General features: G+C 42.4%; 1 protein-coding gene across 4 annotated transcripts; it reads left to right on the top strand.

The window, feature by feature from the left end:
• The first annotated feature begins 470 nt into the window (after positions 1-470).
• pds5a (PDS5 cohesin associated factor A) lies at positions 471-27,736 on the top strand. 4 transcript variants are annotated; one of them, XM_083984395.1, is made up of 33 exons: positions 471-597; positions 1,572-1,724; positions 11,960-12,163; positions 12,555-12,641; positions 15,123-15,220; positions 15,554-15,680; positions 15,998-16,078; positions 16,266-16,406; positions 16,517-16,632; positions 16,956-17,050; positions 17,174-17,319; positions 17,533-17,684; positions 18,105-18,218; positions 18,468-18,549; positions 18,666-18,714; positions 18,858-18,997; positions 19,531-19,646; positions 20,238-20,343; positions 20,556-20,716; positions 20,953-21,076; positions 21,181-21,339; positions 21,799-21,867; positions 21,959-22,095; positions 22,327-22,450; positions 22,554-22,758; positions 23,191-23,305; positions 23,467-23,599; positions 23,927-24,046; positions 24,391-24,453; positions 24,772-24,923; positions 25,159-25,237; positions 25,330-25,592; positions 26,574-27,735. In XM_083984395.1, the coding sequence occupies exons 2-33, from the start codon at positions 1,611-1,613 to the stop codon at positions 26,575-26,577; spliced, it is 3,876 nt and encodes a 1,291-aa protein (XP_083840521.1). In that variant the 5' UTR covers positions 471-597; positions 1,572-1,610; the 3' UTR covers positions 26,578-27,735. The 4 variants fall into 4 exon arrangements, with proteins under 4 accessions (XP_083840521.1, XP_083840519.1, XP_083840522.1 ...); XM_083984393.1 differs by having other exon boundaries at positions 25,159-25,246; XM_083984396.1 differs by lacking the exon at positions 26,574-27,735 and adding an exon at positions 25,762-26,375 and having other exon boundaries at positions 25,159-25,246.
• The last annotated feature ends 98 nt before the right edge of the window (positions 27,737-27,834 follow it).

Genomic DNA, 27,834 nt, shown 5'->3' with positions numbered 1-27,834 from the left:
ATGAATCAGGTTTTAAAATGACACTAATAACATACCTTGCAGGAAATCAACTTTGTTCAGTAAAATACCAGTTGACCACTAGGTGTCACTCCTCTCATTATACTCTTTCATGTAGAAAGTTAAGGTGCTCAGTTTGTTAAAGCAATGGTATTTACAGTTAGTGGAAATAACAATAAGCAACGTGAGTGAAAGTATAGCTAGCAGTAATAAATGTTCGAAGACTATCACTTCATCCCTTTTAAATGAACATACTGCAGCAGAACTAACTACTACTACATTAACAGTGATGGTTATGATACATTTAATCAATGTAGTTGAGAGTAATAAGTGGTCGGTAATTTGAGGATAAAACACCCACATTCACTGAGGTGAACAACAAACAGAAAGTTGAGGGGAACTGTTTGTGCCTGACTCCCGCCATGAATGTGTCGGTGCAGTACCCCCGTGCGGCCGAGGGGGGCGCTGTGCACCCACCGCCTCCACTCACACACAGACAGGCTACAGTGCTGACTGACTGAACGGACTGGGAGCTTTGTGCCGAAAACTAAACCCAACCTGTGTCAGACTAATGAATTAAAACGGCCCACCACTTGAGAGGTAAACAAGACCGTGGGATCGCTTGGCAAATATCCGGGGTTATTTATTTATTTTTTAGCCGTAGTTGTGTGTTTGAGAACAGATGCATTTTTTTTTTTTTTTGCATTTGTTAGGGTGTTTTTAAAAAATCCTTCGTGGGGGCAAGTTATAGTGGAGAGGCAGGAGAGCTTAGGGCGACGGTAGCAGCGGCAGCAGCAGCCCTCCTCCTCCTTCTTCGCCTGTGAACTAGCGGCAGTACGGAGCGATGCGTTGAAGTTGAGAAAAGACAGCAACTAAAGTAACTAAGCTTCATTTTTAAACTTCACAAAGTAGTTGCATTTGTCCGGAAACCACGGGAATTGACCACGAGCTGTGCGGCTATTTGAGGCAAAGATGATTAGGGTACTTCACTTCCTCAGTAATTGTGCCGTAGCTGGAGATGTGATGGGTACCTGAGTAGTTTGCGGCCTAGTGGGCTAATGCCCGTTAGCATGGACGGCTAACGTGTATTAGCCGCTAACACGACTTCCTTCCCGCACAATGATGTTAGCAGCGCAGCTAGCTGGCTCGTTTGATAACCTGTATGACAGTGGCTACACACCGGCGGCTCCCCTGCTGCTGCTGCTCTTCATAAAGTGGGTTTTTAGCAACGCAGTCCTTCGTTGGACGTGAGGTTACCGAAAGAGCAGTTGAGCTTGTTTCTGTAGCTAAACTGTGTTTGGGTAAAAAAAAAAAAAAAAAAAATATGGAGCTGATAATTTTAGCTGGGGCATTTTAGCATGCAAGCTAATAATATGCACCATGTTGGTGTAAGTGTTGGCTTTCTGCGTGAAAAGTTTCCAGAGTTAGGGTATCGTTAAATTTACGCGTGAGGTTTTGTCAATTTTTTAAACTGTGAAAATGGATGGTTACCAAATGAGAGTGATGCTTAAAACGAGGTTTTTTGGTAAGTGCGGTAGCATGGTTGTGTTGAACTTTTGTTTTCTGACCCATAGAGGCCAGTAGAAGACCGTGTGGACCAGACATCAACAAGCATGGAGTTCCCGCAACAGCAGAAACCGGCGGGGGACGGAAAAATCGTATATCCTCCAGGAGTAAAGGAGATTACGGACAAAATCAGCAACGATGAGGTGGTCAAACGATTGAAGGTATGTAGATGGGGTTCATTACATTTGCTGCTGGCCCCTATCGTCGGGTATCAATGTCCAGACCCTGGCAAAATGCCAAAACCCGTCTAACTTTGTAAACTACTGGATATTAAGTAATAAGAGACCCCTCACATGTGGCAGGTTGTTTTGCCAGTCCCCTGCCCCCTTTCACTCTGCACCACAACAATCATTATCATGTCTTCATATAGAAGTGTCGTGAGTGTGACATGATTCAAGACAGGATATGTGATTGTTGAAGGGTGTGGGAGGGTCCAGCTCATCCAACTCCTTCACCCCTTTCCCCTTAATCTTGAGGGAAAAAGTGGATAAAGACAAGAAACGGAAACATTACACACTGAGGGTATTTTTCTTTACCGTAAAGGAACAAAACAGTGACTAGTGTTGAAGGCAGATTGAAGAAAACAGCTGCACTATTGGAGCAGATAATAACTGAGATGCTGTTGACCTTTTTGAGTTTCAGCAGGACTCAAGTAGTCAGAGGAGTACATGATGTTTAACATGTTCAACACTGAAATGTACAATATATGCATTATGTGACTGACAACTGAGTGAGTGCTCTAATTGATGTCAATACAATCTGTGCAAATTCTACTTTTTGTAGGTGTTCTGCAGATTTGATGAGTTTTTGTGTAATACATGACAGAGAACCTCTGATACAAGGGTAAATGTTTCAGTAGTTTGCTTTGGACTTACCGGTATTTCTGATTTGTCATTGCTATATCTGTATTGGGAGAAAACTATAACTAGCAACTATATCACTCTCTCACTCAACCCTTCTTTCAATGTGCGATAATATATTTTTTGGCACTTGAAAGTGGAAACAAAACAGTGCAATCGGTGCAACAATGACATAAGACAACCAAGAGTTACAGAGACAGGTTATTAATTTGAAGTGATGCTTTCTCTGCTAATACAGCCCAATATCCACTCTCCTGAGCGACTTTGGTCCCTACCTACTCCCCCAGGCAAACATCAGCAGGCTTTTTTAGCTAATAAATGCTCCACTGTGTTCATCAGTCACTGTATCTGCTCTGCTGCCTGCAGATGAGAGGTGAGAGTGAACCACAATGGTTAAGTTGCGAGGGGAGCTGTTGATTCCAGTGATAATTCTCTGTAGGTTCATCACAGCAAGTGAACCCTTTCACAGTGTTTTCACACTGTCATCGCTGTTTTTATTCAAGTATTGATCATAGCCACTTCAGACACAGGGTTTAAACTTGCTCACAGTGTGTGCTGACATACAACTAACTCCCCCCTTGTAAGCACCACTTCAAACCCTCACAGCAGTTTCAGAGTTGGTGTGTGCGCGTCTGTGTTTATGGGATCCTGTGACTCCTCATAATCACATTAGACTGTTTACTACACCAATACAGAAATTGTTTCCTGACATCCTAGGACTGTTTTTATAGTGTTACATGGCAACCATAAAGTATACAACCCTTGGTCTTAGCATGATGGACTAATGTGCTGAATAGCAGTTTGTTAACTGTGTTTATGTTTATTTAGATGTTTACTACTGGTACATTAAATCCCTGCCACATGTTGTTTATTAGTTATAAAGGCCATGACAAATTATATGTGCAGTAATCTAGCTGGTCAGTTTGTGGAAGGGACCTAAGATTCATGTTGTGTCACCAACCAGCAGAGCAAATAGTGAGGAGACAGCTGATCTGATGTGCCAGAAATTGTAATGCACAGTCAGCCGCTACTGCAGGTTATTCTGTAGTTTAGTCTAATAACTGTAATGGGTCAGAATTTGCCCCCCCAAAAAATGTAATAGCCCATATGGCATTGTATGTTTACTGTATAGAAGTCTGAGCTGCTTTGTTATCGGTGTATTTGTAGGTCTAGTTTTCACACCACAGGGTCTATTTTGTAGGGACCGCCCATTCATTATTAGCCTCGCCCTGTCCTGTGTGGTGTTGGCCTTATGTCTGGACTGCCTGTATTAAGTTAAGAAAGAGTTATATGATGTCTTGGACTTTCATTGTTGTTGTTTTAAGAAGACTCTTTGCATTGGCCATTTTATTGGCCTTCAACAGATGCAGCACATTAGATACGGCTCTATTCATTTGGTGCAGTAACCTAGAGAAAGCAGAATTAGATTCTGTTTGTGATGATACCTGATGCAAAACACAGAGCAGTCACAATTGGAGTTGACAGCCACCAAATAAAGAGATAGACAGGGTTGGCTGACAGCTGATAGATTTTTTTTCACAGTCCAGTGATGTAGCAGAATATCTCCCAGTGCTCCCGATGGCCACCCGGACTACAACAGACAGGTCAATGTGTTTGTAAGAGTGGAGCTAATGAGCTGAGTTAAGATAAAGCCTTATAAAGAAACAAAATTGGTATGTCAACCTGTAATGAATGAACTCTTTCTCTACTGGATGAAATTGAATTGATGTTCTGATAGAAGCACTAAAGACTTTTGAAAATATGTGTTTTGTGTTGACGTGGAGAGGCCTTGTATGGCTCAGGTCTGTTTGGCTGTACCTGGAAGTTTCTTTGAATATCATGTTCCTCGTGGGTGTTAACAAGCTATTTATATTGTCATCCTGGTTGTTCGTATTTACGATGTAGCTGGACTCTGTTCACAGCAGAGCTATTGCATCCTGTCCTTGAGGAGTGATTGTTGCTCATCTAAGGTTTCTACCTATTTTCCTGTTAAAGGTCATTTAACAATTCTTTGGTCGAGGACACAGGGTGTTGTATGCTGTGTGACAGTGTAGATCCCTGAGGGAAATTTGTGCGTAATGAGATACTGGGCCATATAATTAAAATAGCCTTTTTTATTGTGTGTATATCTTAATGCAGAAGTAGAGTTGTGTAGTATTGTAGGTACGCACTAACTTCCGTACTGTTTACTGGCAAGAATCTGGAGGTACGATGCATATGCAGAAGGGGGATGACAAGATGATATATTGATAATGTAAGCAAGGTGATATATTGCAATATTTTCATTTTTTCAAAACTGTATTATTTAGGGATGTTCGATACCACTTTTTTCCCCACTCTTGAGTACTCGCCGATACAGAGTACCAATACCGCTGGTCGTGTGTGTCTATCAATGTGAGCGGAGAGAGGAGGAGATTATACACAAAAAAGGACTTGTGGTGTTAAACTTTTGGGCTATAATATCAACATTGTTTATTGATAAGCGAAGACACTTAACAAGGTTTATTATTTAGCGAACAAAGTAATGGTAACCAGTTGTGTATCTGCCCTGACCTGATTCTGAAGCGGCGGCAATAATTAAGGAGCCGCTGTGTTAAAGGTTGGGTCTGGAGTTTTGTGCCCAAAATAAACATTAGACATAAATCCGTCTTAATCATCACCTATGGGCTTCTAGTCCTGTGTGGTGGGAGCTGTGTCTGCAGCGCCCCCTCCCCCTGCCTGTATTTTGGTCTTTTGCTCTGTTTTGTTGTGCACGTGGACGTTTCTGGGTGGGGAGCGAGAGAGTCGGTGTTTTCTCTCCAGCCAATGACAGAGCTCAGGTGAAGCTACGTGCAGCAGAGTAGGAGGCTCAGGGCTGCTAGCCGCACTAGCTGTCCCTGATGCTGCTGAGTGCTAGCACGTCTCTCTCTCTCTGCAGCAGCAGTCAGGACCGCAAAGAAAAAGAAATGCAGTTTGAGTGAAGCTTGGAGCCGCAGACCGACTCCCGACCGTCGCCGAAAATTAAAGCCTCGACTGGTAACAAGTTAGGGCTGTTGTAGTGAGCTAGCTCGATGCTAACTCCGGCTAGCAGTAGCGGTTAGCATCCGCCGCTAACACCGTCTTCCCAGCTCACCACAACCACATGTAACAACATAACACGGAGGCTCCCGTTGTTGGTGACAGTCGGTTTTCGGCCCACGGCTCCAGTGCTTCACTCGGACTGTATTTCCTTTCCTTTGCGGTCTTGACAACTGCTGCTGTCAGGGGCAGGAGGCTACACAGTTGAGCCCGAGAGGAGGGGCGCAGTTGGAATGTTTTGTTTACAAACTGCAACGAACAAAACTCCAGACTCTACCTTTAATGTACATAGTGGAAAGTAACCCTGGTATTTGTATAAAGGAAGGAAAGAAACACAAAGTTTTTTGCCTTGAGAATCGGTGGCTGGTATTGGCAGCCTTACAAATACCAAATTCTTTGAAATCACGTTGGAATCGGCCCAATCCTGATACCTAGTATCGGTACTCTGCCGTCCCTACTATTATTACAAAAACTCACATTGTAAAAATCAAACAAGGCTGCATGCACAAACAAATGTATTTATTGTTTATTTTATACAGTCAGACCATGAACAGTTGCACCTCTATTTACATTTCACAGGGCCTATAACATCCTGCTGCATAGTAAATCCTGTTTGTGCCTCAACTATTAAAAAACTCAAAAGGTTCATGGTTGCTTCAACATCCAACAACACCATTTTTTGTGCAATCTGTGCAGAGGACTTACCATTTGTCAGAGGCTCCAGTACACAACCCACAAAACCACTGACACAGTGTAAATGAATGATAAAATATTGATACAGCACTTCAAAGAATGGAATACAGTTATCACAAAATATTGCGATACTTTGGTTTACTGATATTTTCTTACGCAGCTAATTAACTTTGATAACAAAATTACTTTTGGTTAACAACATTAGGTGGGTTTACATGGACAGTTTTAAACGATGTCAAATAGGTTTGGTTTAAATCAATCTGTTTGAAGATTTCAGCTTGAGTGTATACATGATGGGTTACAAAGGCTGTCTTTACACTGCACGGTTCAAGTGGCCCAATTCTGATTTTTTCCTCTCAAGTGGCTCAGATCGGATCTGTAACATGAACGTGTAAACGGGACAAATGCGCATTGAATCGGATATTGTCAGATCAGATTCAGGCCCCAGTTATATGTGGAAATGAATCAGATACAAATCGGATATCTGCCAATGCGTCTAAACAGACAGATCGGATCTTTCCTGGCAATGCGTGTCATACGTCATCAATGATAATATTAATTCACGTGCTCATGCGTCTCGCTGAACCTCTGTAGCCCGTGATTGACACGTGGGGCTGACCTGGACTACCGTGGCCAGCTGTGGTCAGCTGTAATCACTGTCACAGGCGTTACAGTGTTTCATTTTTGTGGTGTCCGCGCGTCTGTTTTTTTCCCCCCTCACTAGTTCTTGTTTTCATATAGGCCTACAGTAAAATTAATTTCTATGCGGATCGATACGAGGGCAAGCGAGGGAGTGTGAAAAAAAGAGAGCACGCGAGATAAACAACAGATTTCACGTTTTCCAAAAACTGAACCGAGCCGATAAGAAATCAAGAGAGAGTATACAAATGTGTGTGGCTGTCCCGTCCTCACGACGTGAGCGACGGAGGATCGAACGGTGGCACAACTGTCACCGTCACTGTCAGCTGCTCATCTCAATGTGCGCGCAGCCGTGAGTGATTGTATTGGTTAAAACAATATTGGTTACGGAAGTGCTACAACTGTGCCAAAACAGAAACATGGAAATACATTGTTTGTTGAGTGCAGTCTTTGCTGTTATTATTTATCTTTATTAAACGGCAGTGTGACATATGCCTACTTTTAGAATCCAGCAGCAGGAGAAGAAGAGAGAGCTTTTTGGAGTCGGAAGTATGCAATGTGTTGCCAGCGTAATATTTGGATTTTTAGTATGTCCAGTAGTAAATAGGTTTCACTTGAAGTCCATCTTGGGGCGGGGGATTTCTTGATTGACATTTTCGCTTGAGTGGCAGCCAGGCACGGCTTGTGCGTGCTCGTGCATGCGTGCATGAGTACGTCAAGTCCTGAGCATGTGCAGAATGAACGCAGCCAGAAATCAACCTGTTGAATCAGTGTAATGTAATGTTCTTCATGTAACTATCTTATACTATACACTTGATTTTGTAGAACTGACTGTATTGTAATAAGTAAGTAGTTGTTTTTAAGGTTAGCCCTAACCCTAACCCTATGGCTGGGAGATAAAACGCGATACATTTTTGATCGATTTCTATAATCTGCTGTGGTCATATTTCCTCTATATCACATGGCAGTAAAAAGCGCGACAGCAGCCTGTCACTGCCGTCTGATACCCCGCCTACTGTCGTGACTCGTGAGCGTACTGTTGTGGGTCATGGAGCATAGTAGAAGTGTATAGTGAGAAACACAGGGATTCCTGTCGTGAATCCAAATAATGTAATTGTAGTTTGAGGCATTTTCACAGATATGAACTGTTAAGATCATCAGACCTAACACTGTTGGTGAAAAAGGCCAAATAAGGATCATTATTGTTGTAAAGGCGAATGGCAACTGAGTGTAGCCAGTGGCAAAGTATTTTTCGTTACCACCACAGACTGGTCATGTTCTTTGATTTATGAAAGAAAGCCTCTGTGTGTCTGGATAGAAAGGAGAATGCAGAATCAGGACACAACATCTGCTTGATCTGACTGTCTTGTACTGACGGCTATTTCAAACTACATTTATTGTTCAGAGGGAAAAACAGTTCCTTTAGTTTCAGGTCTTAGTATTTTGGGAAATACCCTCACACAGGCACACGGACATAGAGCCCCACATAGCCCCCTGTTGGTTAATTAATGAGCTGATGAGGTGCTGGTAGAAATATGTAGTAAGTTAACTAGACTGTAGAGCCAGAGAATCAATGTCCCTCTCCTTTCAGTCCTTACTCAGTAACAACCCACTGGCTTTAGCTCTAAATTTACTGTACAGACATGAAAGTGGTATCAATCTTCTCATCTGCATCTCTGAGCAAGAACAGCAGATCAGGGTATATAACAACATGTTAAAATATTCCCTCAAGACCAGGCTTGTCACCATACCAGAATTTCAGTAGTCGATACCAATACCAGTGATTTTGGTCGCTTTTCTGCTGTTTTGCTAACCCTCGTCCTGGCCATGTGCATTTGTTTACAACGAAGCCGGCGAGAGATCAATCAATAACGTTATATATCATATACAGTACGATGTTACTACGTGTATATTTGTGTAGTTTAATCTGTCATAAACAAGAGATTACGGGTTATGGGGGCGTTTGTGTCACAGTGCGGAGAGACGAGAGCTGGGTCACTGGGGCGGCAGCGCTGATCTTGCAAAGTTGGTTTTCAGCCAAGAGACGCAGTAAGTGACAGAGAGCCTTCATTGTCCCTCGTAACAAGTTAAGCCATTTATTGAACCATCACAATTAATGCCAAAGCTGTGTAAAAATGTAGCATAGTTAAGCTACAAAGTTAAGCTACAAATCCTGCATAGTTCCTCTTTAAACTCAGCTTTGCTTCAACAACTTCTCAAACTGCACAGAATTTAAAATGCAAGGGTGAGAGTGACACATTTAATTTTTCAGCTTGTACGTTCGCATTCACGAATGTTTGTTTTCACTCTGGTCTAAAACGCCTCACCACTGGCAGAGCATCATGTTTTACATGAGTTAAAATTTGAGGCATAGGCTACACCAGGCAGTTGGAGCGGTTCGAGGTCCGGCCGCGTTCACAAAACAAGCGCTCACGCGCGTATACTGCTCGCGTCAGTCCCGACAGGATTACATGTTGGCATCGATTTAGTACCGAAGTATCCGTTCTCATGACAACCCTACTCAAGACTAAGATGTGTGTTTCATCTTATTTGAGATACTTTTGATAGCGATTGCATCTTTCTCTGAATTAAACAGCCCTTTGGTAAAAAGCTCAAGTCTCTCTGTTTGTATTATATAATTTTATTGTGTAGCATATGAATATGAATACAATCCAGGAAGTAACAGAATAGATATTATAATGGTGTGCCAGGTGCTAAATCTCTGCCCAGATGTCTGCATTAACAATTTTATCCTCCGTGGTAGGGATGCACATTTTTAATTTTTTTTCTGACCGATAACCGACGCTCGTTAACCGATTATTAACCGTTAACCGATAAGATTAAGACACTTGCGGCGCACGGCCCCAAAAAAATAAAATAAAAATGTATCGCTCCAATTTCTTTTCTTTTTTTTGCTGTTAAATACACACGTGCGCCACCACAGCTGATCAGTGCGCTCTGCCTCAGCTGATCGCGCTCATATGGAGGTTAGATCGTCCAATGTAGAACTGTTTTATAAAGTGCAGCCAAACAGCAGGCTGAAGGAGCAGCAGAGCTCCTCTGACAGCTCCTCTGTGGAGCTGCAGGAGAGCTGCAGGTGAACAGGCTGGAGAGCAGCGACGTCCTCTTTTTCTTTTTTTTTTTTCTTTTTTTTTTTTCAGCGCCGTAGTTACAGGTGATTCACACCTATGTCCATGTAGGCTATTGTCTGACCTTCCTTCACTGGGGCTGCTGCTGCACATACTGTCAGTCCTCCTGTATAACTTCTTGCTGGGAAATATGACTGAAGGCACGTGAACTCCCATGAGTTGACGACATAAGGAGCTAATAAAATAAATAAATAACCGATATTATTATATATTATTATTACCGTATTAATCGGTCAAAGTTCTTGTTATCGGTTAACGGTTAAACGGTTAATCATGTGCATCCCTACTCCGTGGTGATGGAGAACTGGAGAACTGCCGTGTGTGTGACTGTGTGTTAACCAAAGTAATTGACCAGGAATATGTCCTTGCATCTATTAAGTTAGCTCACTAGTTACGTTGCCAGATGCAGCGCTACAATGTCACATCCTTGCTTTTTGCTGGACTACATGATGTTGTTCTGCCCTTGCCTGCTGTCCTCGCAGTCCACTGTGCTCCCAGTGTGTTTGAACACAGCCGGAGAGTTCAAAACCCTTGCAAACCTGTTTGAACGACATGAAGGAGGGATGTTTTTGATTTCACCCTGAGGAAGGAAATGCTTGTCGCTTCACGGTTTATCAGATGCTGGCAGAGCTGTTTGCGTGAATTAAACGGTTAAACTGTGGGTAAATATTGATTTAACTCTTTGCACAAACTGCACAGCTGCAGAGCTGTTGAGCTATTTGCAACGTGCCTCCTACAGTTTTACATGGAGCTAAAATTATGTCCAAATTACCTTAAGTAAATTAAAGGTTCGGGGACACACACGCACTCTGCAGGTCAATGGGCCTACATGCTCGTCTCAGTAGATAGTCCTCACCGGCTGGGTTGTGACTATTACTGGTCATACGAGCAGAGGGTTGGGAGGGGTGTGTGTGTCTGTGTTTAGGAGCAAGTGTGTTGCTCTGCAGGTTGTTGGAGCTGTTGGCCCATCCCCCACCCCAGCTGGCTGCCTGGCTGTTCAGTGAGCTCCACTGCTCTGCTTCTCTCTCACACACACAAACACACACACACACACACACACACTCATGGAGGAAATGGTTGGTTAAAGTGCTGCATCCTTGGTCCTGTCCAGAAGAACTTTATGAGATTTGTGTGCATACAACTTTGGAAAAATCCTATAATTTTAACCTTGTTTGTCTGGTATGAGATAATCAAAATAGGCAAAGTCAAATGAACTGTAAACCCCCATTCTCTATTGTGACCGTTAACTCTGTAAAAGTTACAGCGTGCTGCGATTGGGGAAAATGAAAAGAGCTCATTTAGAAGGTCATTTATGAGAGGAGATTAAGTTGGGTAGAAGTTGCAGTCCCAAAGATGTTGTTAGTACTTTCTCTCTATTGCTTCCAATGAAAGATTTGTGTGCCATTGCTATAATCATGATGCTGCTTTCAGGGGATATGACCTGCATCGGAAAAAAGAAGTACCTGTAAACTGAGTTGAATGGAGTTAGTTGAGTTGGTATCATGCTGTGGAAAAACATTGATACATGGTTCACAACACAGTCAGACACATACAGAAGAGTTTGGAACGTTTTTTTTTCGCATCTGAACCGCAATAGAAATACAAAGCCGCCAACAGAAGTAGAGCCTTTCAAGTGACATTCCCCTCTGTTGTTATTTCAGTGTATCATGCTAGAGAGTCCAAACCTGCTGCCACACTGTTACTTCTCTCTGGACAGGCAATTTACTGTGTTTAAAGTATAACATCTGCCCGTTGTAATGATTGTAAGGTGTATCTTCCCTTGTTCTTGAGATGGATTTGGGCAGCCTCCTCCTAAGTTATACTTCTCCCATCATTCTCATCTGTGAGACCTTGGTTGCCATGGCTACGGAGGATGAAGAGGCTAAACTCTGATTTTGTCGATGCAGAGCTGTCAAACATTTCACCTTTTCTAATTGATGATTTTGGCCAACCAGAGTGGTTCCCATCTCACCCTCTTCGTGTTGCTCTGTCACACAGATGGTGGTGAAGACCTACATGGACATGGATCAAGACTCTGAGGAGGAGAAGCAGCAGTATCTCAGCCTGGCGCTCCACCTCGCCTCTGAGTTCTTCCTCAGGAACCCTAACAAAGATGTACGGCTACTGGTGGCCTGCTGTCTGGCTGACATCTTCAGGATCTACGCTCCAGAGGCTCCCTACACCTCTCATGACAAACTCAAGGTGAGGAACTGACCCTGGTCAACCAACGAATGGTCCAAAAGTAGCCAAAGCTTCACAGAACTGCCGATTTTATGTTTTTTAATGAATGTGCTGTTGTTAATTTACAGTCAAATCATACGCTGTCAGTGGGTTCATGTTCACCAAGCCATTAATCTTAAATTAGTTTTAGCTTGAAACTGGTTTTATTGTAGCATTTGAGTCTGAACACATGGCATGGATAAATGAGACGTCAAGGTGCTATACACATCTAGTAAGTGTTCCCTTCAAAACAACAGAGATGAGCCTTGTTGCTGTTTAATCTGAATTAATCTGCTGTGCTGAGAACTTGCAAGATTTATAAAGATCAAAAACTATTGTTGCATGCTCAAATGTTTCCTTGTGTTTTCTCCAGGACATCTTCCTGTTCATCACGAGACAGCTGAAGGGGCTAGAAGACACCAAGAGCCCTCAGTTCAATAGATACTTCTACCTGCTGGAAGTAAGACCCTTATTTGATCAAACACATGATGAGCTGAGGAAGGGATTAGCAAACAATGACTCAATCAAATTTAAATAGTTGCACTTTCATCCCTACGGAAAATAATAATCAGTTGCTGTCCGACTCCAACATGTGTTTTATGGATTGTTGTTCAAACATAAAGTACTGGGGCTGTAACCTCCCAGTTGACTGGTCGATTTATTGGTCAATACATTCTGGCTCGACCAAAATTCTGGTCGATTTTTTGTCGTGTTAATTTCAACAGGAGGACCGAGGCCTTTATTTACAAAATTACCCAGGAGACTCGGCCTTTATTGGGGGCAGGCTTTTATTTCTAAATCCCTCCTCATTTTCATCTTCCTCACGTGCTGTTCTCCTCGCTACGCTGTTGGACCTGGGTCTCTGGGCCTGTCCCAATATGCACACTCGATCACACTTACACACTTGGGCGCTTGGCGTGCGCGTTCATGGGCTTAGTGTCAGTGCGCAAGTGTGTCCCATTTCTCCAACGACCGAAAGTGCAGCGCGCTTGATTTGCACTTTACCAACACTTAAGGTAAGACCGCATCCGAGCGGTATTTGGCCAAGTATAAATCCCACAATGCACCACGGTGAAGTCCGCCATCACCGGCAGCCACAAGCCCGTTTAGGAAATGCGATTGAATTAATCTCAATAAAATAAAATTAACTTTCTATCTCATCATTATGACTTTTTAATGTCATATTTTATATTCATCATGCTCTGTTCATGTTTTTATTTTTTCGTTTTTCTTGTTTGTTTTATTTACTTACAGAGTTGGGCTTACATGTATGATCTGAATCTTGCGCATAGAGACACTTTAGGAGTAGATGAGACTGTGATCCAGCAGCACTGTTTATTAGGGCCCGAGCCAGTGACAACGTCACAGGGAGGACCCTATTGTAATCCGACATCCACAATAATCAACGAGGTAGTCGACAAGTAACAACAAGTAACCAAGCTAGTACTCAAGTACTCAAGTGACCTGGCGCAAAAAACACCAGATATTGTAATGTTTATTTGTTGTTATTATTATTATTATTCCTCGTCATTAAACCTCGATTTGACCCCTTTGCCAAGCCGAGAAACGGATGAAATTTGGGACACACGTCTGGTCTCGTTTAAATTGCGATCTGATGCTATCGCCGTTTGTGGGCAAAGTTGCCCACATCCCGTTACTGCCCCCTGGTGGACGAACCGTAAACTTGCCATAACTCCATCGTACGTTGTCCGATTTCCTCGAAACTTCACGTGTTTGATGAGGGAACGACGCTCGACGCAGCTGCCCGCGTCCGGTGGCGCGCGGGCATTTCGAAGAGCGCCCCGGGGGTAGCGGGGACCGGGGGGTCGCCGGAGCACGACGCCGAGTGGCGTGGAGGGCCTGTCATAGCCGCTTGCGGCTTTAAAGGGATAGTTCAACATTTTGGCAAATTGGCCCATTGCCATAATTGCTATAGTCATAGCAGTAGGTTCGTTACCTTTAATTGTAGGTGTAAGCTATTTTTAGTACAGCGGAGCGCAGCAGCAGGCTGCTCAGAGCTACGCTATGGAGGCTAAGGGAATTTCTTGGTTTCCCTCATCAAACTCATCAAATACAAAATCCCAAAACTCCACAGCGCTTTTGTAGACAAGTTGTGAGCTGCACAACCACCACGCTATGAGATAATGACGGAACGATACGAAACGGAGCCGTTTTCGAGGTAAATTCATACAAAACCGCTGATGCGCGTTGCGTTCAGGGACAGTTTTTCAGCAAGCAGTCTCCGTATTTACCCTGTATTTACCTCGAAAACGGCTCCGTTTCGTATCGTTCCGTCAATCCATGCTTGCACACTATATGTAAATATACGTTCCGCCGGCAAAACGTCACCAAAGTGTGTGCGTAACCAAGCGCACTGAGTCAAGTGTGGAGGAATGGGACAGCCCCTCTGTCTCCGTGGCGCCACAGCGCTTCACTCCCATTCAAGTCAATCAGAGCATTTTCACAGCGTGCGCAAAACAAGCCGACTCGAGTGTGTAATTAATTTCAGTGCACAATATTTAGGTCAAAAACGATTTAATATAAAGCAGATCGTAGCGGAAATAATGAAAGTAATGAAAGTAATGGCAAACAAACACTGCATATCTCCAAAATCAGGCAGGTGCCAAGTAGCCTACTCATTTTAATGTAACAATTGCCGATGAGAACCGTGTCAAAAAGGAAAAAAAAAAAAGATCGTTTGTTGCCATGGTAATCAATCATGTAGTCCGTGATCGAAGCTTCGAAGCTTAGGTTTTTTTGGGTCAGCCCTATTATTTATAATTAATAAATTATAAATGTATTAATTAGTCGATGTCTAGTCGAAAGTTCAGGGCTTCTGTTGACCCAAAATGTCTTTGGTTGATTTCAGCCCTATGAAGTAAACTGTTGAATTATTGATCACCGATGAACAAATGTAATTTTTGTGTATTTTTCTTCATAGAACCTGGCGTGGGTGAAGTCTTACAACATTTGCTTTGAACTGGAGGACTGCAACGAGATCTTCATTCAGCTTTTCAAAACACTCTTCTCTGTCATAAAGTAAGGTCCTTGTTATCTGCTGCTGTGTCCTTTTTTGTGTCCTATTAATTTCCTTCTGAAATATCTTGGGGTTTATCAGACCTTATTTTCTACCTCTGTCCCTCTGTTAGCTCTTGTTTCGCTTACCTAGAAATACAGGAAACCGACGTTTTAGGGATGAAAATACAAATAAAATCATGGTATATGAGTAATTTTTGTTTCATTAGTTCTTCAGTCATCAAGAAATGGGTCGTCATATTTAAATAATCATTACCTTTTTCAGCTATGTTCTTCAGGTAACGCTCGGGGACTAAATGTCCATGTCTCAGTCTCTGTGTCCCTCTCTGTCCACAGCAACAGCCATAACCAGAAGGTTCAGATGCACATGATGGACCTGATGAGTTCTATCATCATGGAGGGAGACGGAGTCACACAGGAGCTGCTGGATACCATCCTCATTAATCTCATCCCTGCACACAAGGTGAGATGCACAAACAAGCACGTGCATATTATAATATGATGTAGGCACGAGGCAGATTAAGTTTTACATTGTTAAGTGTAATTTTGATTGATGTTGTTGATGTATTTCTGTCTTCTTAAATGTTCAAAATGAAGCTGAATCTGATGATAAAATGTTGATGCTCAGCACACAAGCTTGTTTCATTATCTCACAACAATGAGCCCTGCATGTTTTTCAGCCACTGTCAGTTGAACACCAAGCTCAGTGCATGTGTGAATGTTAAACTGAAGTGCGCATAATTGAGCGAACTAATTACTGTTTAACTTTCCTTGGGACAGAATTTAAACAAGCAAGCGTACGATCTTGCCAAGACTCTGCTTAAGAGGACCGTCCAGACCATAGAGACGTGCATTGCAAACGTGAGTAGCATCCTCCACTGTGTTTATCGTCCCTCCACATCTCAGTTATCTGCTCTCAGTTTGACTTTGTAGTTTTGGTTCTCTCACACTTGTTGTTAGAATCTTCCAACATGATTTGCTTTCTGTTTCGGCCCTGTGTCTTGTCAAACCAAGTCGTTATCTCATGCTGTTTTTTTTTCTTCCTCAGTTCTTCAATCAGGTTTTAGTGATGGGCAAGTCATCAGTCAGCGACCTGTCAGAACACGTCTTTGACCTTATCCAGGAACTGTTTGCCATCGACCCTATGCTGCTTACCTCTGTCATGCCACAGCTGGAGTTCAAACTTAAAGTAAGAACAAAACACACACTCTCAGATTAGAGCTGAGCACAACATGGAGATGGCTGACATTTTGCCTGTTTTTAACCTATGATAAAAAGAGAATTTATCTATGTTTTCAGAGCAATGATGGCGAGGAGCGTCTAGCTGTTGTACGGTTGCTAGCAAAGTTGTTTGGGGCCAAAGACTCAGAGCTGGCCTCACAGAACAGACCGCTGTGGCAGTGCTTCTTGGGACGGTGAGTTACTCTGATCGAGTTCATTCAGAACTAACAAATTAAAAGTGAGGACTTCTGTTGTAAATATCCATATATATTTTATCAATACAAGTTAGAAATTTCTAAATGTGAGCAAAGACTAGATCATTATCCTTTTTTGACGACGGGTACAAGGAATTTAAGAGACATCTTTCTAAGGTTGGTGAAGGTCACATTTTCATTTATAAGGATAGACATTTGTGCTGGAGTCAAATCTACCTCTAATATCATTTTGTTACTCCTTCACTTGCTTTCTCAAAGTATGAGCTGAATTTATTTAATGTTTAACTGATGGTTTTCTCCAGGTTCAATGACATCCACGTTCCAGTGAGGCTAGAATGTGTAAAGTTCGCCAGCCACTGCCTCATGAACCATCCAGACCTGGCCAGAGACCTGACAGGTTTGCTTCTACTATTATGACTCACTCTGCCTCCTGCATGCTTCCTCTTCCCTCTGAGTCAGTCCCCTCTCTGACGTCACTGAACAATGTTGACGTTGCATGTCTGCCTTTTTATCCGAACAGAGTATCTGAAGGTGCGCTCCCATGACCCAGAGGAGGCCATCCGTCATGATGTCATTGTCACCATCATTAATGCCGGAAAGAAGGACCTCAACTTGGTCAATGACCAGCTGTTAGGCTTCGTACGGGAAAGGACTTTGGACAAGAGGGTGAGATAAATGAGCTCTCACTATGGTGCCTGAGTGGTGCAGATATTATTATAGCCATGCAGGAAATGACCTAGATGGCATTTTGGGTGGTCATTGTAAAGCAGTTAACAAATACTGTGTAGTATGTACTTTATTTTTTTTATAAATCAAGACAAGTATATTAATATAATACTTTCCTAAATTATTTTTCCCCTCTTCTCCCATCTCTTATAGTGGCGTGTGCGCAAAGAGGCCATGATGGGCCTGGCTCAGCTTTATAAGAAATACTGTCTTCACCATGAGGCCGGGAAGGAGTCTGCCCAGAAGATCAGCTGGATCAAAGACAAGCTGCTGCACATATACTATCAGAACAGCATTGACGACAAGTGAGAACAGTCTTCTGTACTCATCACATCGTTGGTGTTGGTGGTCAGTGTGTTTTTTGTGGCTGTTGCCATGAGAAACCGTGAACTTTTAGAGAAACAGCTAAAAGAACAGAGACCTGCCCCGGTTCGGATCCCGCGCCGAGCGCCGAGCGGCCCTGTCCTGCGTGTCATTCCCCACCTCTCTGCCTCCCATTTCCTGTCTCTCTCTCGACTCTCCTGTCCAATAAAAGTGAAAAAAGCCCCAAAAATATACTTAAAAAAAAAAGAACAGAGACCTGAGCATCTGATGTGTAATATATTTTCTTCCTCCTTAGCAGCTAGTAGGAAGAGATGTGTTGCAAGTTGCGAGTTAAACATTTGTGATAGATATCATAATCAAATCACAGTCGTCATCACTGTGAACTCTGCTCCTGTCTACAGGTTACTAGTAGAGAAGATCTTCGCTCAGTACATGGTGCCTCACAGTCTGGACACAGAGGAGAAGATGAAGTGTCTCTACTACCTGTACGCCTGCCTGGACACAAACGCTGTCAAGTCAGTAAACCTGCAATATCAGCACCACATGAATGAATTTCCCTTTTAATAAAGTAATTCTTAACTTAACTTAACAATCACACATTTTAGATTGTTAACTGAATACTGGCCTGTTAGATCCATATTTTCTCTAAACTTATACTTATATTTTATATGAAGCAGCGTAATGGCAACAGAGAAGGACTACATAGCACAGCATCTCCTCTGACTTGTTTCCCCTCTGTTTGTGTAATTGATCCTTGTTTCCAGGGCTCTGAATGAGATGTGGAAGTGTCAGAACATGCTCAGAGGCCTTGTAAAAGAGCTGCTGGACCTGCACAAGCTGCCAGTGGTGCGCTGACACACACACACACACACACTCAAATCCACAAAACTGACATCTCCCCTATCTTTTAAAGCACAAGTCTTGAGTAAATCTGATTTGTATCTCTCTCTTTTCGTTGTTAGTCTGAGGCCAATAACACAGCCATGTTTGGAAAGCTGATGAGTATTGCCAGTAAGTAATAAACACAAAGACGTTTTTAACTGCTGCACACTATCACATCTCCACATTGGTAAAGATGATTTCTTCTTGATTAAGTAGCTGGCGTCCTAATCAATCATGAGGCTTAATCCAAACTCTGTTTCTGGTGTTTCCAGAGAACCTGCCAGATGCAGGAAAGGCCCAGGACTTCATGAAGAAGTTCAACCAGGTTCTCGGGGAGGACGAGAAGCTCCGGGTCCAGCTGGAGATGCTCATCAGTCCGACCTGCTCTTGTAAACAGGCTGAGATCTGTGTGGTGAGAGGACACTGAACACCTGTCTATCTAGCATATACACTCACACATAGACTGGCAGCCATTCATCTGTCTTATTTTAATACATCGACACAGGTGTTAACTCTGCAGACAGAGACGAGGCTCAATGCTGGGAGTCTGTTTTTGAGCCTAAGATGGAAATAAATCAATGCAGCTTTAAATCCCAGGGGGTGATGTGGTCGCTCAGAGAAAGAGGGAAGTTGTATTACAAACTGATAATAGTTGTTTTTTGTTTTTTTTTTTTAAGTATTTTCCAATTGTGGTCACAGAACATTATAGAAGTTTCATAGTAGTAGACGGGTAGAACATTTATTCTCAAATAATCAATACTTAATGCTTGGTTCAAGATAACAAAGCAAATCTTGCAGCAGAAATAACATCTGCACCTGTTATACTGATGTGTTTGGTTTGATTTATGTGAAACTGCAATATGACTGAAAGTCTTTCAGAGAGAAACTTGTCCCTGATGCATACACGAACGTTGGTATTAACAGTATTCCTATTTGTTGGTGCAGAGGGAGATCACTCGGAAGTTGACGTTCCCCAAACAGCCCACCAACCCCTTCCTGGAGATGGTCAAGTTCCTGCTGGAGCGCATTGCTCCTGTCCACATCGACTCCGAGGCCATCAGGTCAGAAAAATTCACGATCCTTTCAACACACCAACTATCCTGGTTTAAATTCAGTTTTATTCTCTAAATTTCACAACAAACCAAAAATATTTGCAAGTCTAAATTATAATCCCAAAAGAATATAATGAAAAGGCATGACATTGCCTTGAAATCCTGTTTAATTAGAATTAAGGGGCTTTTTATACAGTTCACATAAACAAAGGAGAACCAATAGTGTGTGTGTTCCCCTGTCTCTGATGTGCTTCATGTACTCTGTCTGTGCTATTGTGTAATACATTACCAGGCTTTTCTCATTCACTGAGACACCTAGTGGGGGTGAGGTGTCACTGCAGACCTCAGTCAGGGCACATATTTAACCCTTTCTGCTTTATGGAAAAACACCATGAGAGAGGAGCACTCCAGCTGAATCACTTCAAGTACTCAAGTTGCACAGCATAACAATTTCTTAAATGTTTAATTCCTGCTTGAATGTTGTGCTAGGGGACCCCGACGTGCTTAAATTTGCATGAAAACAATGGTTTAAATTAGGTTATGAGAAGGATACTAATAATTTACAGTGGTATGTTGATGATAATAAATGTCTTGTTTTAGTGCCCTGGTGAAGCTGCTCAATAAGTCCATTGAGGGCACAGCTGATGACGATGAGGAGGGTGTTACCCCTGATACAGCCATCCGCTCAGGCCTGGAGCTACTCAAGGTACTTAACATGGACCAAGCACAGAGGTTTCAAGTATGCAAAAGTTAATTTCTGTATTGCAACGTGCATGATTGTTTGTGTTAAATGGTGTGGCTTTAACATAAAGTAAACACTATTGCTGTCTTTTTAGGGTAAACTTGTATATCTGAAAGGTATTCTGATGAATGAAGGTAAGAAAGTAAATGATATCTGTTATATTTCATTCCCTTTAGGTCCTGTCATTCACCCACCCCACAGCGTTTCACTCAGCAGAGACCTACGAGTCCCTGCTCCAGTGTTTGAAAATGGAGGATGACAAAGTGGCAGAAGCAGCCATCCAGATTTTCAGAAACACTGGGCAAAAGATTGAGACGGAGCTACAACAGATAAGATCGTAAGAGAAAAGATTGTGAATAGAAAGTGATGAATTCAGACTTTACAATGTGCCTTTTGTTGAACACCTTTCCAGAGCAGTAGTTTACATACAATAAAGCTACTGGCAAATCAGAGCTAAAAAGGGAAAATTGTGTTCACATATGACAACTACACAATAAAGGCAAGCTTATGAGAAGAATGAGATTGTAAAGTCTAATATTGTTGTGTAAGCCTAATATCTGCTGTGCCCACCAGGACCCTGATTCCCGTCTTGCACCAGAAAGCCAAGCGGGGCACACCTCACCAGGCCAAGCAGGCCGTCCACTGTATCCATGCCATCTTCAACAACAAGGAAGTGCAGCTGGCACAGATTTTTGAGGTAGGGGGATCTGCCTTGTGTTACAGATGGAAGATGGTGTTTAATGTTTTTTTTTTTTTTTTGCTTTGCCCTTTACGATCTGTTTTGTTATCTTTTATCTCCAGCCTTTGTCACGAAGTCTGAACGCAGACGTCCCAGAGCAGCTCATTACTCCACTGGTGTCATTGGGCCACATCTCCATGCTGGCCCCCGATCAGTTTGCCTCACCAATGAAATCCATTGTGGCGAATTTCATCGTGAAGGACCTGCTCATGAATGACAGGGTATGAGAAGAACAAAGTTTGCACTTAAACATACAAGCGAGACCACTGCGTACATGATGACATACTTGGTATTGTATTCGTGTTGTCATAGCAGTGTCGCGGGAACGGTTTTGTAAATGACAACTTTGAACAAATGGTGTGAATGCTCTGTTTTAAATCTTCAACTATTAGCTACGTTAGCTACATTAGCATGGCTTCAGTGATGTTCGTCAATTACAACTGTTCAAAGACTCATACATTCAGGATTTTCAAAATTTTCCCATTTTTACTGCTTTTAGCACCATTCATCTCTCCGATTACAAGTTTTACTTTTCTATAGCTTCAGCCTTTCCAGCACTGGAAATCCTTCAGCATTTACATGCATTTTCTGTAGGAAATGTTTTTCTGGTTGAGTATAATACATTTAAACAAAGAAGAGTGAATATGTGACTATGTGACTGCTTCCCTTCGTCTTTCCAGTCAGTGGGAAACAAGAACGGCAAGCTGTGGACCACTGATGAGGAAGTCTCACCTGAGGTTCTAGCTAAGGTAAGAGGCAAACCCAACTGGAATTTAAGTCCTGTCAGATTAATAATTATTACTTTTGTCCTTGTAATTTATGCTCTTCCTGTCCCTACAGGTGCAGGCGATCAAGCTGCTGGTGCGCTGGTTACTAGGCATGAAGAACAACCAATCTAAGTCGGCAAACTCCACCTTACGCCTGCTGTCAGCGATGTTGGTCAGCGAGGGCGACCTCACAGAGCAGAAGAAGATCAGGTACGTCCGTGATTTAAGGTCAAGGTGGCCAGTCAGAGCAGAGCTGTTGGTGCTAATGAGGAGGATCTCAAAACAGATGCACGTTAGACACAGACCTCAGTATAGAAAAAACAAACAAGCTGGTGTTTATGAAGTTAATAACTGTCTGAGAACAGATTTGCAAGTTATAAATGTTTATTTAAATCTTTCTCCGTCATCCCTCTTCCCCTTGCTTTTCCCTCTCTCCTGCAGTAAATCAGACATGTCTCGGCTGAGGCTGGCCGCAGGTGGAGCCATTATGAAGTTGGCCCAGGAGCCCTGTTACCATGACATCATCACACCTGAACAGTTTCAACTCTGCGGCCTTGTTATCAATGTTAGTTACACTTTTACATCTGGGAAGACGGGAAGAAAAAAACGTTCCCCTCAGTTTCTCTTTCTCTTCTCTTATCACTAAGTTTCTTTCTCCTCACTTGCAGGATGAGTGCTACCAGGTTCGTCAGATCTTTGCCCAGAAGTTGCACCTGGCTCTTGTCAAGCTGATGCTGCCCCTGGAGTACCTGGCCGTCTTTGCCCTCTGTGCCAAGGACCCAGTGAAGGAGCGCCGCGCCCACGCCAGACAGTGCCTCCTCAAAAACATCTCCGTCCGCAGAGAGTACATCAAACAAAATCCGCTCGCTCAGGGTCGGTGTTTAACCTGTGGACGTTTTTTTTCTCTTTCTTTTTTTTCTGAAACTTCACGTGCTCCATGAGTGCACATTGCTACTGTTGTCATTTTACAGAGCACTGGACACCAGTAGCATGAGAAAGAAACAGTTTGTGGTGTTAATTCTCCAGTCAGAGGTTATTAAACTGTTTGATGAAGTATGGCATTTATATGTAAATTTTATCAGTCACATGTTTCATTTACATCATTAATTCACTAAGCTAAGTCTGCTAAGGTATATCAAGGACAAACTTTCTTTAAGTGCTTTGTTTATCCTGCATCAGTTGTTACGTTGTCATGCTCAGCTCATATTTTTCCAGACACACACACAGGGATACATACTCAAGCACATACATCCTTGTGGAAATTAAATGTGGTTATTCTCTCTCTCTCTCTCTCTCTCCCTGCAGAAAAACTTGTCTCCCTCCTTCCTGAATATGTCGTTCCCTACATGATCCACCTGCTGGCCCACGACCCAGACTTCACAAAACCACATGAATATGAACAGCTCAAAGACATCAAAGAGTGAGTGTTGACCAAGTGGTTTGTGTCCAACACTGTCCCTGACGACCAGGACACAGCTGAATATTATTTGAGAATGTTTTAGACTCACAACAGTAAAAATGCACAAATGATCAAGTCATGATATGCAACGTGTTAATTGTGTGGATGCCTATTTGTTGTAGGTGCCTGTGGTTCATGCTGGAAGTCCTGATGACTAAGAATGAGAACAACAGTCATGCCTTTCTAAGAAAGATGGTAGAGAACATCAAACAGACCAAGGATGCACAGTGTCCCGATGATACAAAGGCCAATGAGGTACACACATTTTTTATTCATGAATAAATTAAAATAAAACAGGGATAAACCAACATCAGTAAAAGAGTCGGCATGAAATTAGCTGTAGGTCTATTGAACAGACATTTGTATTTGCGGAAAATAAATTGGTAGTTGCGGATGTATAGAATACATAATTCATGATGAAATTAAATGGTGACTATCCATATTTTAGCATATGTTGAATCAGAAGGCTGTTCAAACGGTAAAGACTCGAATGTTAATGGTAAAGTGGTGTTAATTTAAACAAAGGAAGCACAAACTGTTATCAGACGAGCTCATAATCTGTCTGTGATGTTGTGGCTACAGAAGCTGTACATTGTCTGTGATGTTGCCCTCTTCGTGATTGCCAACAAGAGCACCGCGTGTCACCTGGATTCTCCGAAAGACCCCGTCTTACCTTCCAAGTTCTTCATCATACAGGACAAGGCAACACACACACACACACACACACACACACACACACACACACACACACACACACACACACACACACACACACACACACACACACACACATTAACCATTATGTGAAGATCATACATTAAAACTTGTTAAAAGAAACCTTTGAAACCTCTCAAATATAAACACAACCTTTGCTTCCCCTGTGGTGGGTGGCACCACAGCAACTCAAACTCTTCTTCAACAACACTTAGCGTCCACACTGTCATAAATAAAGGCACACATTTTCAAAATCCTGATTTTTTGTAGTTGACATTTGTAATTTAGCAGTTTATGCTAATCTGATTTTTTCTACTAATTCATTTCAACAGGACTTCAAAAATGATAAGGAGTATCTTTCGACAGACATGAGGCAAATGCTGCTCACTGGGAAGGTAAATAAAAAACGTTTCATGCTTCCATAACCTCTGTAAACAGAACTATGTAGTCAGCGCATTGCTGAGCTGAGATCAGTTTGTAATATGTAAGGTTTGCTTTAAGTGGGTGGAGGGCCTTCTTGGTATTAATTCAGGAAACTAGAGTTCATTATGATGTTAAATTTAAGAAGAAAAACTGTATTATTTTCAAACATCCCTATGAATATATTAGTATTCAGAGTCTACAAGTGTAACGTTTGTGTCTGAGAGGGGATGTAACACATTAATATTGACTTGAATGATACATTGATGCTTGATCATTGCACCTCCTCGCAGCCTAAACCAGCTCCAGTGTTGGGAGCTGTGAACAAGCCCCTAACGGTACCAGGAAGACGAATCTTCACCAAGACCACCCCAGCCTCAGACACAGCCAGCAACACCAGCACCAACTCCTCTCCGCTGAGCTCCACATCCATCAACAAGAACAGGTTTGTGTTGTGCCGGTTCATACTTTAAAAGAACAAGTTCAAAGTTCATTGCATACAGATGGAAACACACTTGTTCATGTTCATTCTTCACCAAGACGCCAACTTTATTCATTCAGTTCAGCGTTTATAAAAAATATGAACATATTCAAACACTTGCTCGCACCTTAATAGAGGGTGATTCATCGTTGTGTTATTTATTTATTTTCTCTTTTTTTTTTTTATGTGTGTCTTGTAGCAACAGCAACGCTGCCATAGAGCCAACAGAGAGTCGGGCGCAGGAAAACAACGAGAACCCAGTGATCAAGAATGATGAGGTGAAGAAGGTAAGATAGATATTTACTTGAACTACAACATTCAGACTTGCAGCTGTGTTTTGTTCACTGATTTTTTTGTCACCGTCTTTCAGGATGAGCCAAGTCAAAATGTGACCCCAGATGCCGGGACAGAAGCGTCGCCTGTCAAGAGACGCGGCCGTCCACCGAAAGCGTCCGCTGCTCCGGCGGCTGAAAAGGAAGGAGCAGCGCCACCAACAGGAGGCGGAGCTGGCAGAGGCAGGAAGAGAGCAGCTGACCCCAACTCCAGTCCGTCTGCAGACTCAATCAACATCAAGATGTCAAAACAGCAGGCGCAGAATGATGAAGGGACAAAGAGACAAATTGACCTACAGAGGTGAGAGCAGAGAAAAGAAGCTGAAGATTCAGAAAAGGGACAACATTAAGTGAAGTAATTCAAACTGATAGAGCTAAAGGAAAAGCCCTCAGTGTGGTGTTTTTAAATGTCTCTAAACCAATAGGTATTTAATCCTGTCCTTCAGATGTCAGCTTTGTTTTTTTCTCAGCAGGGGGTCATTTGTGAGCAGAGACAATGAGAGGGTGAGGTGGAGGTGGAGAGAGCCTGGAGAGGAGACAGGGAGAGCTGTAGAGACATTCACCCGCCTCCTGGGCAGTGAGGGAGACATTGAGGTAGAGCTAGAGTCCAGTCCAGAGGGCGCTCTGTGTGGCAGGAAGGACAAAGAGAGACAGCCCCCCACCCACGGACAGACCAGCTGTGCAGCCAAGTTCGACACAAACGGCCAGGGAGATACAAAGTCCACGCGGAGGAGAGTTTCCTCTGGCAGGCAGGGAGAGCACAACGGTGCAGAGAAGGCAGGACTGGCAGTGAGTTGGTTTAGTGCAGGAAGTCTCTGAACACAGAGCGTCCAGCTGTTGCGTGTTGTGTCAGTCAACCCGAAACAAACTACAACTAATATATGCTAATTTTGGCCATTATTAGAGTGAAATATAAGCATATTTACTATTTTGCATCAAATTATGCGTGAAAACCTCGACAAATAACTTTTGTTACAAAGGCCGGGTTCAATGCTGTCACTGACATCAAGTCGGAAAATCGTAGCTCTCAGATGATACTCGAATTTCCAATCTGTAATTCCTGAGTTTGATGCCGTTGAATTAATTTTTCACAACTCGGAGCTTGTTTTTTTCGAGTTGCGAATTGTCTTGGACGCAGCATGATTATTAACCATTTCGAGAAATACACATTTTCTTTCTGGCGGGCCCTAGTTCAAAATATTCTTACCAACATTCAAAAGCGTATGAAGTGACATGTTTTATTTAGTTTGTGATGCTGAGTTTGAACTTTGTTGTGTTTCAGGTAAAGAGAAAACTGGCGAAGGTGAAATCCAGACTGTAAAGAACGGGCCAGACTCCTCCTCATAACCTTCCCAACCCTTCGCACACGCTCCTCTGACTCTTAAAGCTTTCCCGGACACATTATGGACCTTTCGTAAAAACACAAACATAAAGGATACATACACGCACGCACACAATTACACACATACACACACACATACGTCACTGATATCCTAGAAGGTTTTAAACACCTTGTAGTCATGATTTGAAGCTCATTGTATGTAGGTCTTACTCAAAAAAAAACATGTTATTTTTTTCCTTTGTGTTTGTTGCTCTTTGCTTCTTTTGTGGAGCTGTTTTTAAGAAAAAAAAACAGGATGGACATTTTACAAACATTTTAATCTGATGATGATTGTTGCATATTAAATTACCTGGGAAAAATCCTACTGTATGTCTCCTGACCTCTTCCTCTTTGTGTCTTCTGTTGCACAATAGTTCTGATTTCACTTGTTTTACTTAACACAGTTGTATTTTGTAAATACCCATGTGCAACTTTCCAGTTAAACTTTTTCAATATTAAGGACAGTTCAAAAAAAAATTGCGGAAAACGGCTTAAATATGAGGACATCGATGCATTTAACAGATGTACTGGCACCAAAATTTTATAAACTTTGGTATGTTTAGGTTTCTAACTTTGGTATGTTTAGGTGCTTTGGTTTGGTTCTAGCGTTACAAGGCCAGGTAGAAACTCTCCGTGGCTTCGTTACTGCCACCTGTAATGCTGTTGAAGGCCTTTTATTATTCATTTCCAGTGTGTTCATGGACAAATTGAAGCTGTCAGACTTTTCTGAATACTGTGTTCCAAGCTCTGTTTGCCTCATCCCCTAGACTGGTCAGGGGCTCTGAAATCGAGCTGGGTCTGAATTACCTTTTTGTTTTTTTACTGCTGAAGTATGTAACAGTACTTTGGAATGCATAAATGATATATTACTATACGAGTATGTTCAAGGTTTTTGTTCATCTTTTACAATTAAATATTTTTTGTACTTTTGTCAGTTTTCTGTTGGGTTAAAGCCTGCTGTTAGGCACTGAGTGAGTGGGAACCTTGCAGGTTGTGTTGATGACAACTTATTTTTGATGTAGTTAAAGTATGCCTATTCTCATGACCATATTTAATTTTTTTTTCCAGAAAATAAATGCTTTTAGATGTTATCGTGTAGCGCATTTGTCTTTATCACCATGCTTTTGTTGTGCTGCACATTGTGGAGAGCAATAGACACATT

The sequence above is a fragment of the Trachurus trachurus genome, assembly GCF_905171665.1.
Source record: "Trachurus trachurus genome assembly, chromosome: 1".
Classification (NCBI taxonomy): Eukaryota; Metazoa; Chordata; class Actinopteri; order Carangiformes; family Carangidae; genus Trachurus; species Trachurus trachurus.
Note: the sequence above shows the minus strand (reverse complement) of the source record. Positions and strands in the feature narration are given on the sequence as shown.

What these genes read in the sequence shown, in the direction of transcription:
- pds5a (XM_083984396.1), top strand. Translation starts at nt 1,611, where the DNA reads ATGGAGTTCCCGCAACAGCAGAAACCGGCGGGGGACGGAAAAATCGTA. An exon ending in CCTGGCCAGAGACCTGACAG is followed by an intron (nt 17,051 to 17,173) that starts GTTTGCTTCTAC and finishes TTATCCGAACAG; the next exon opens with AGTATCTGAAGGTGCGCTCC. An exon ending in GAGCTACAACAGATAAGATC is followed by an intron (nt 20,717 to 20,952) that starts GTAAGAGAAAAG and finishes TGTGCCCACCAG; the next exon opens with GACCCTGATTCCCGTCTTGC.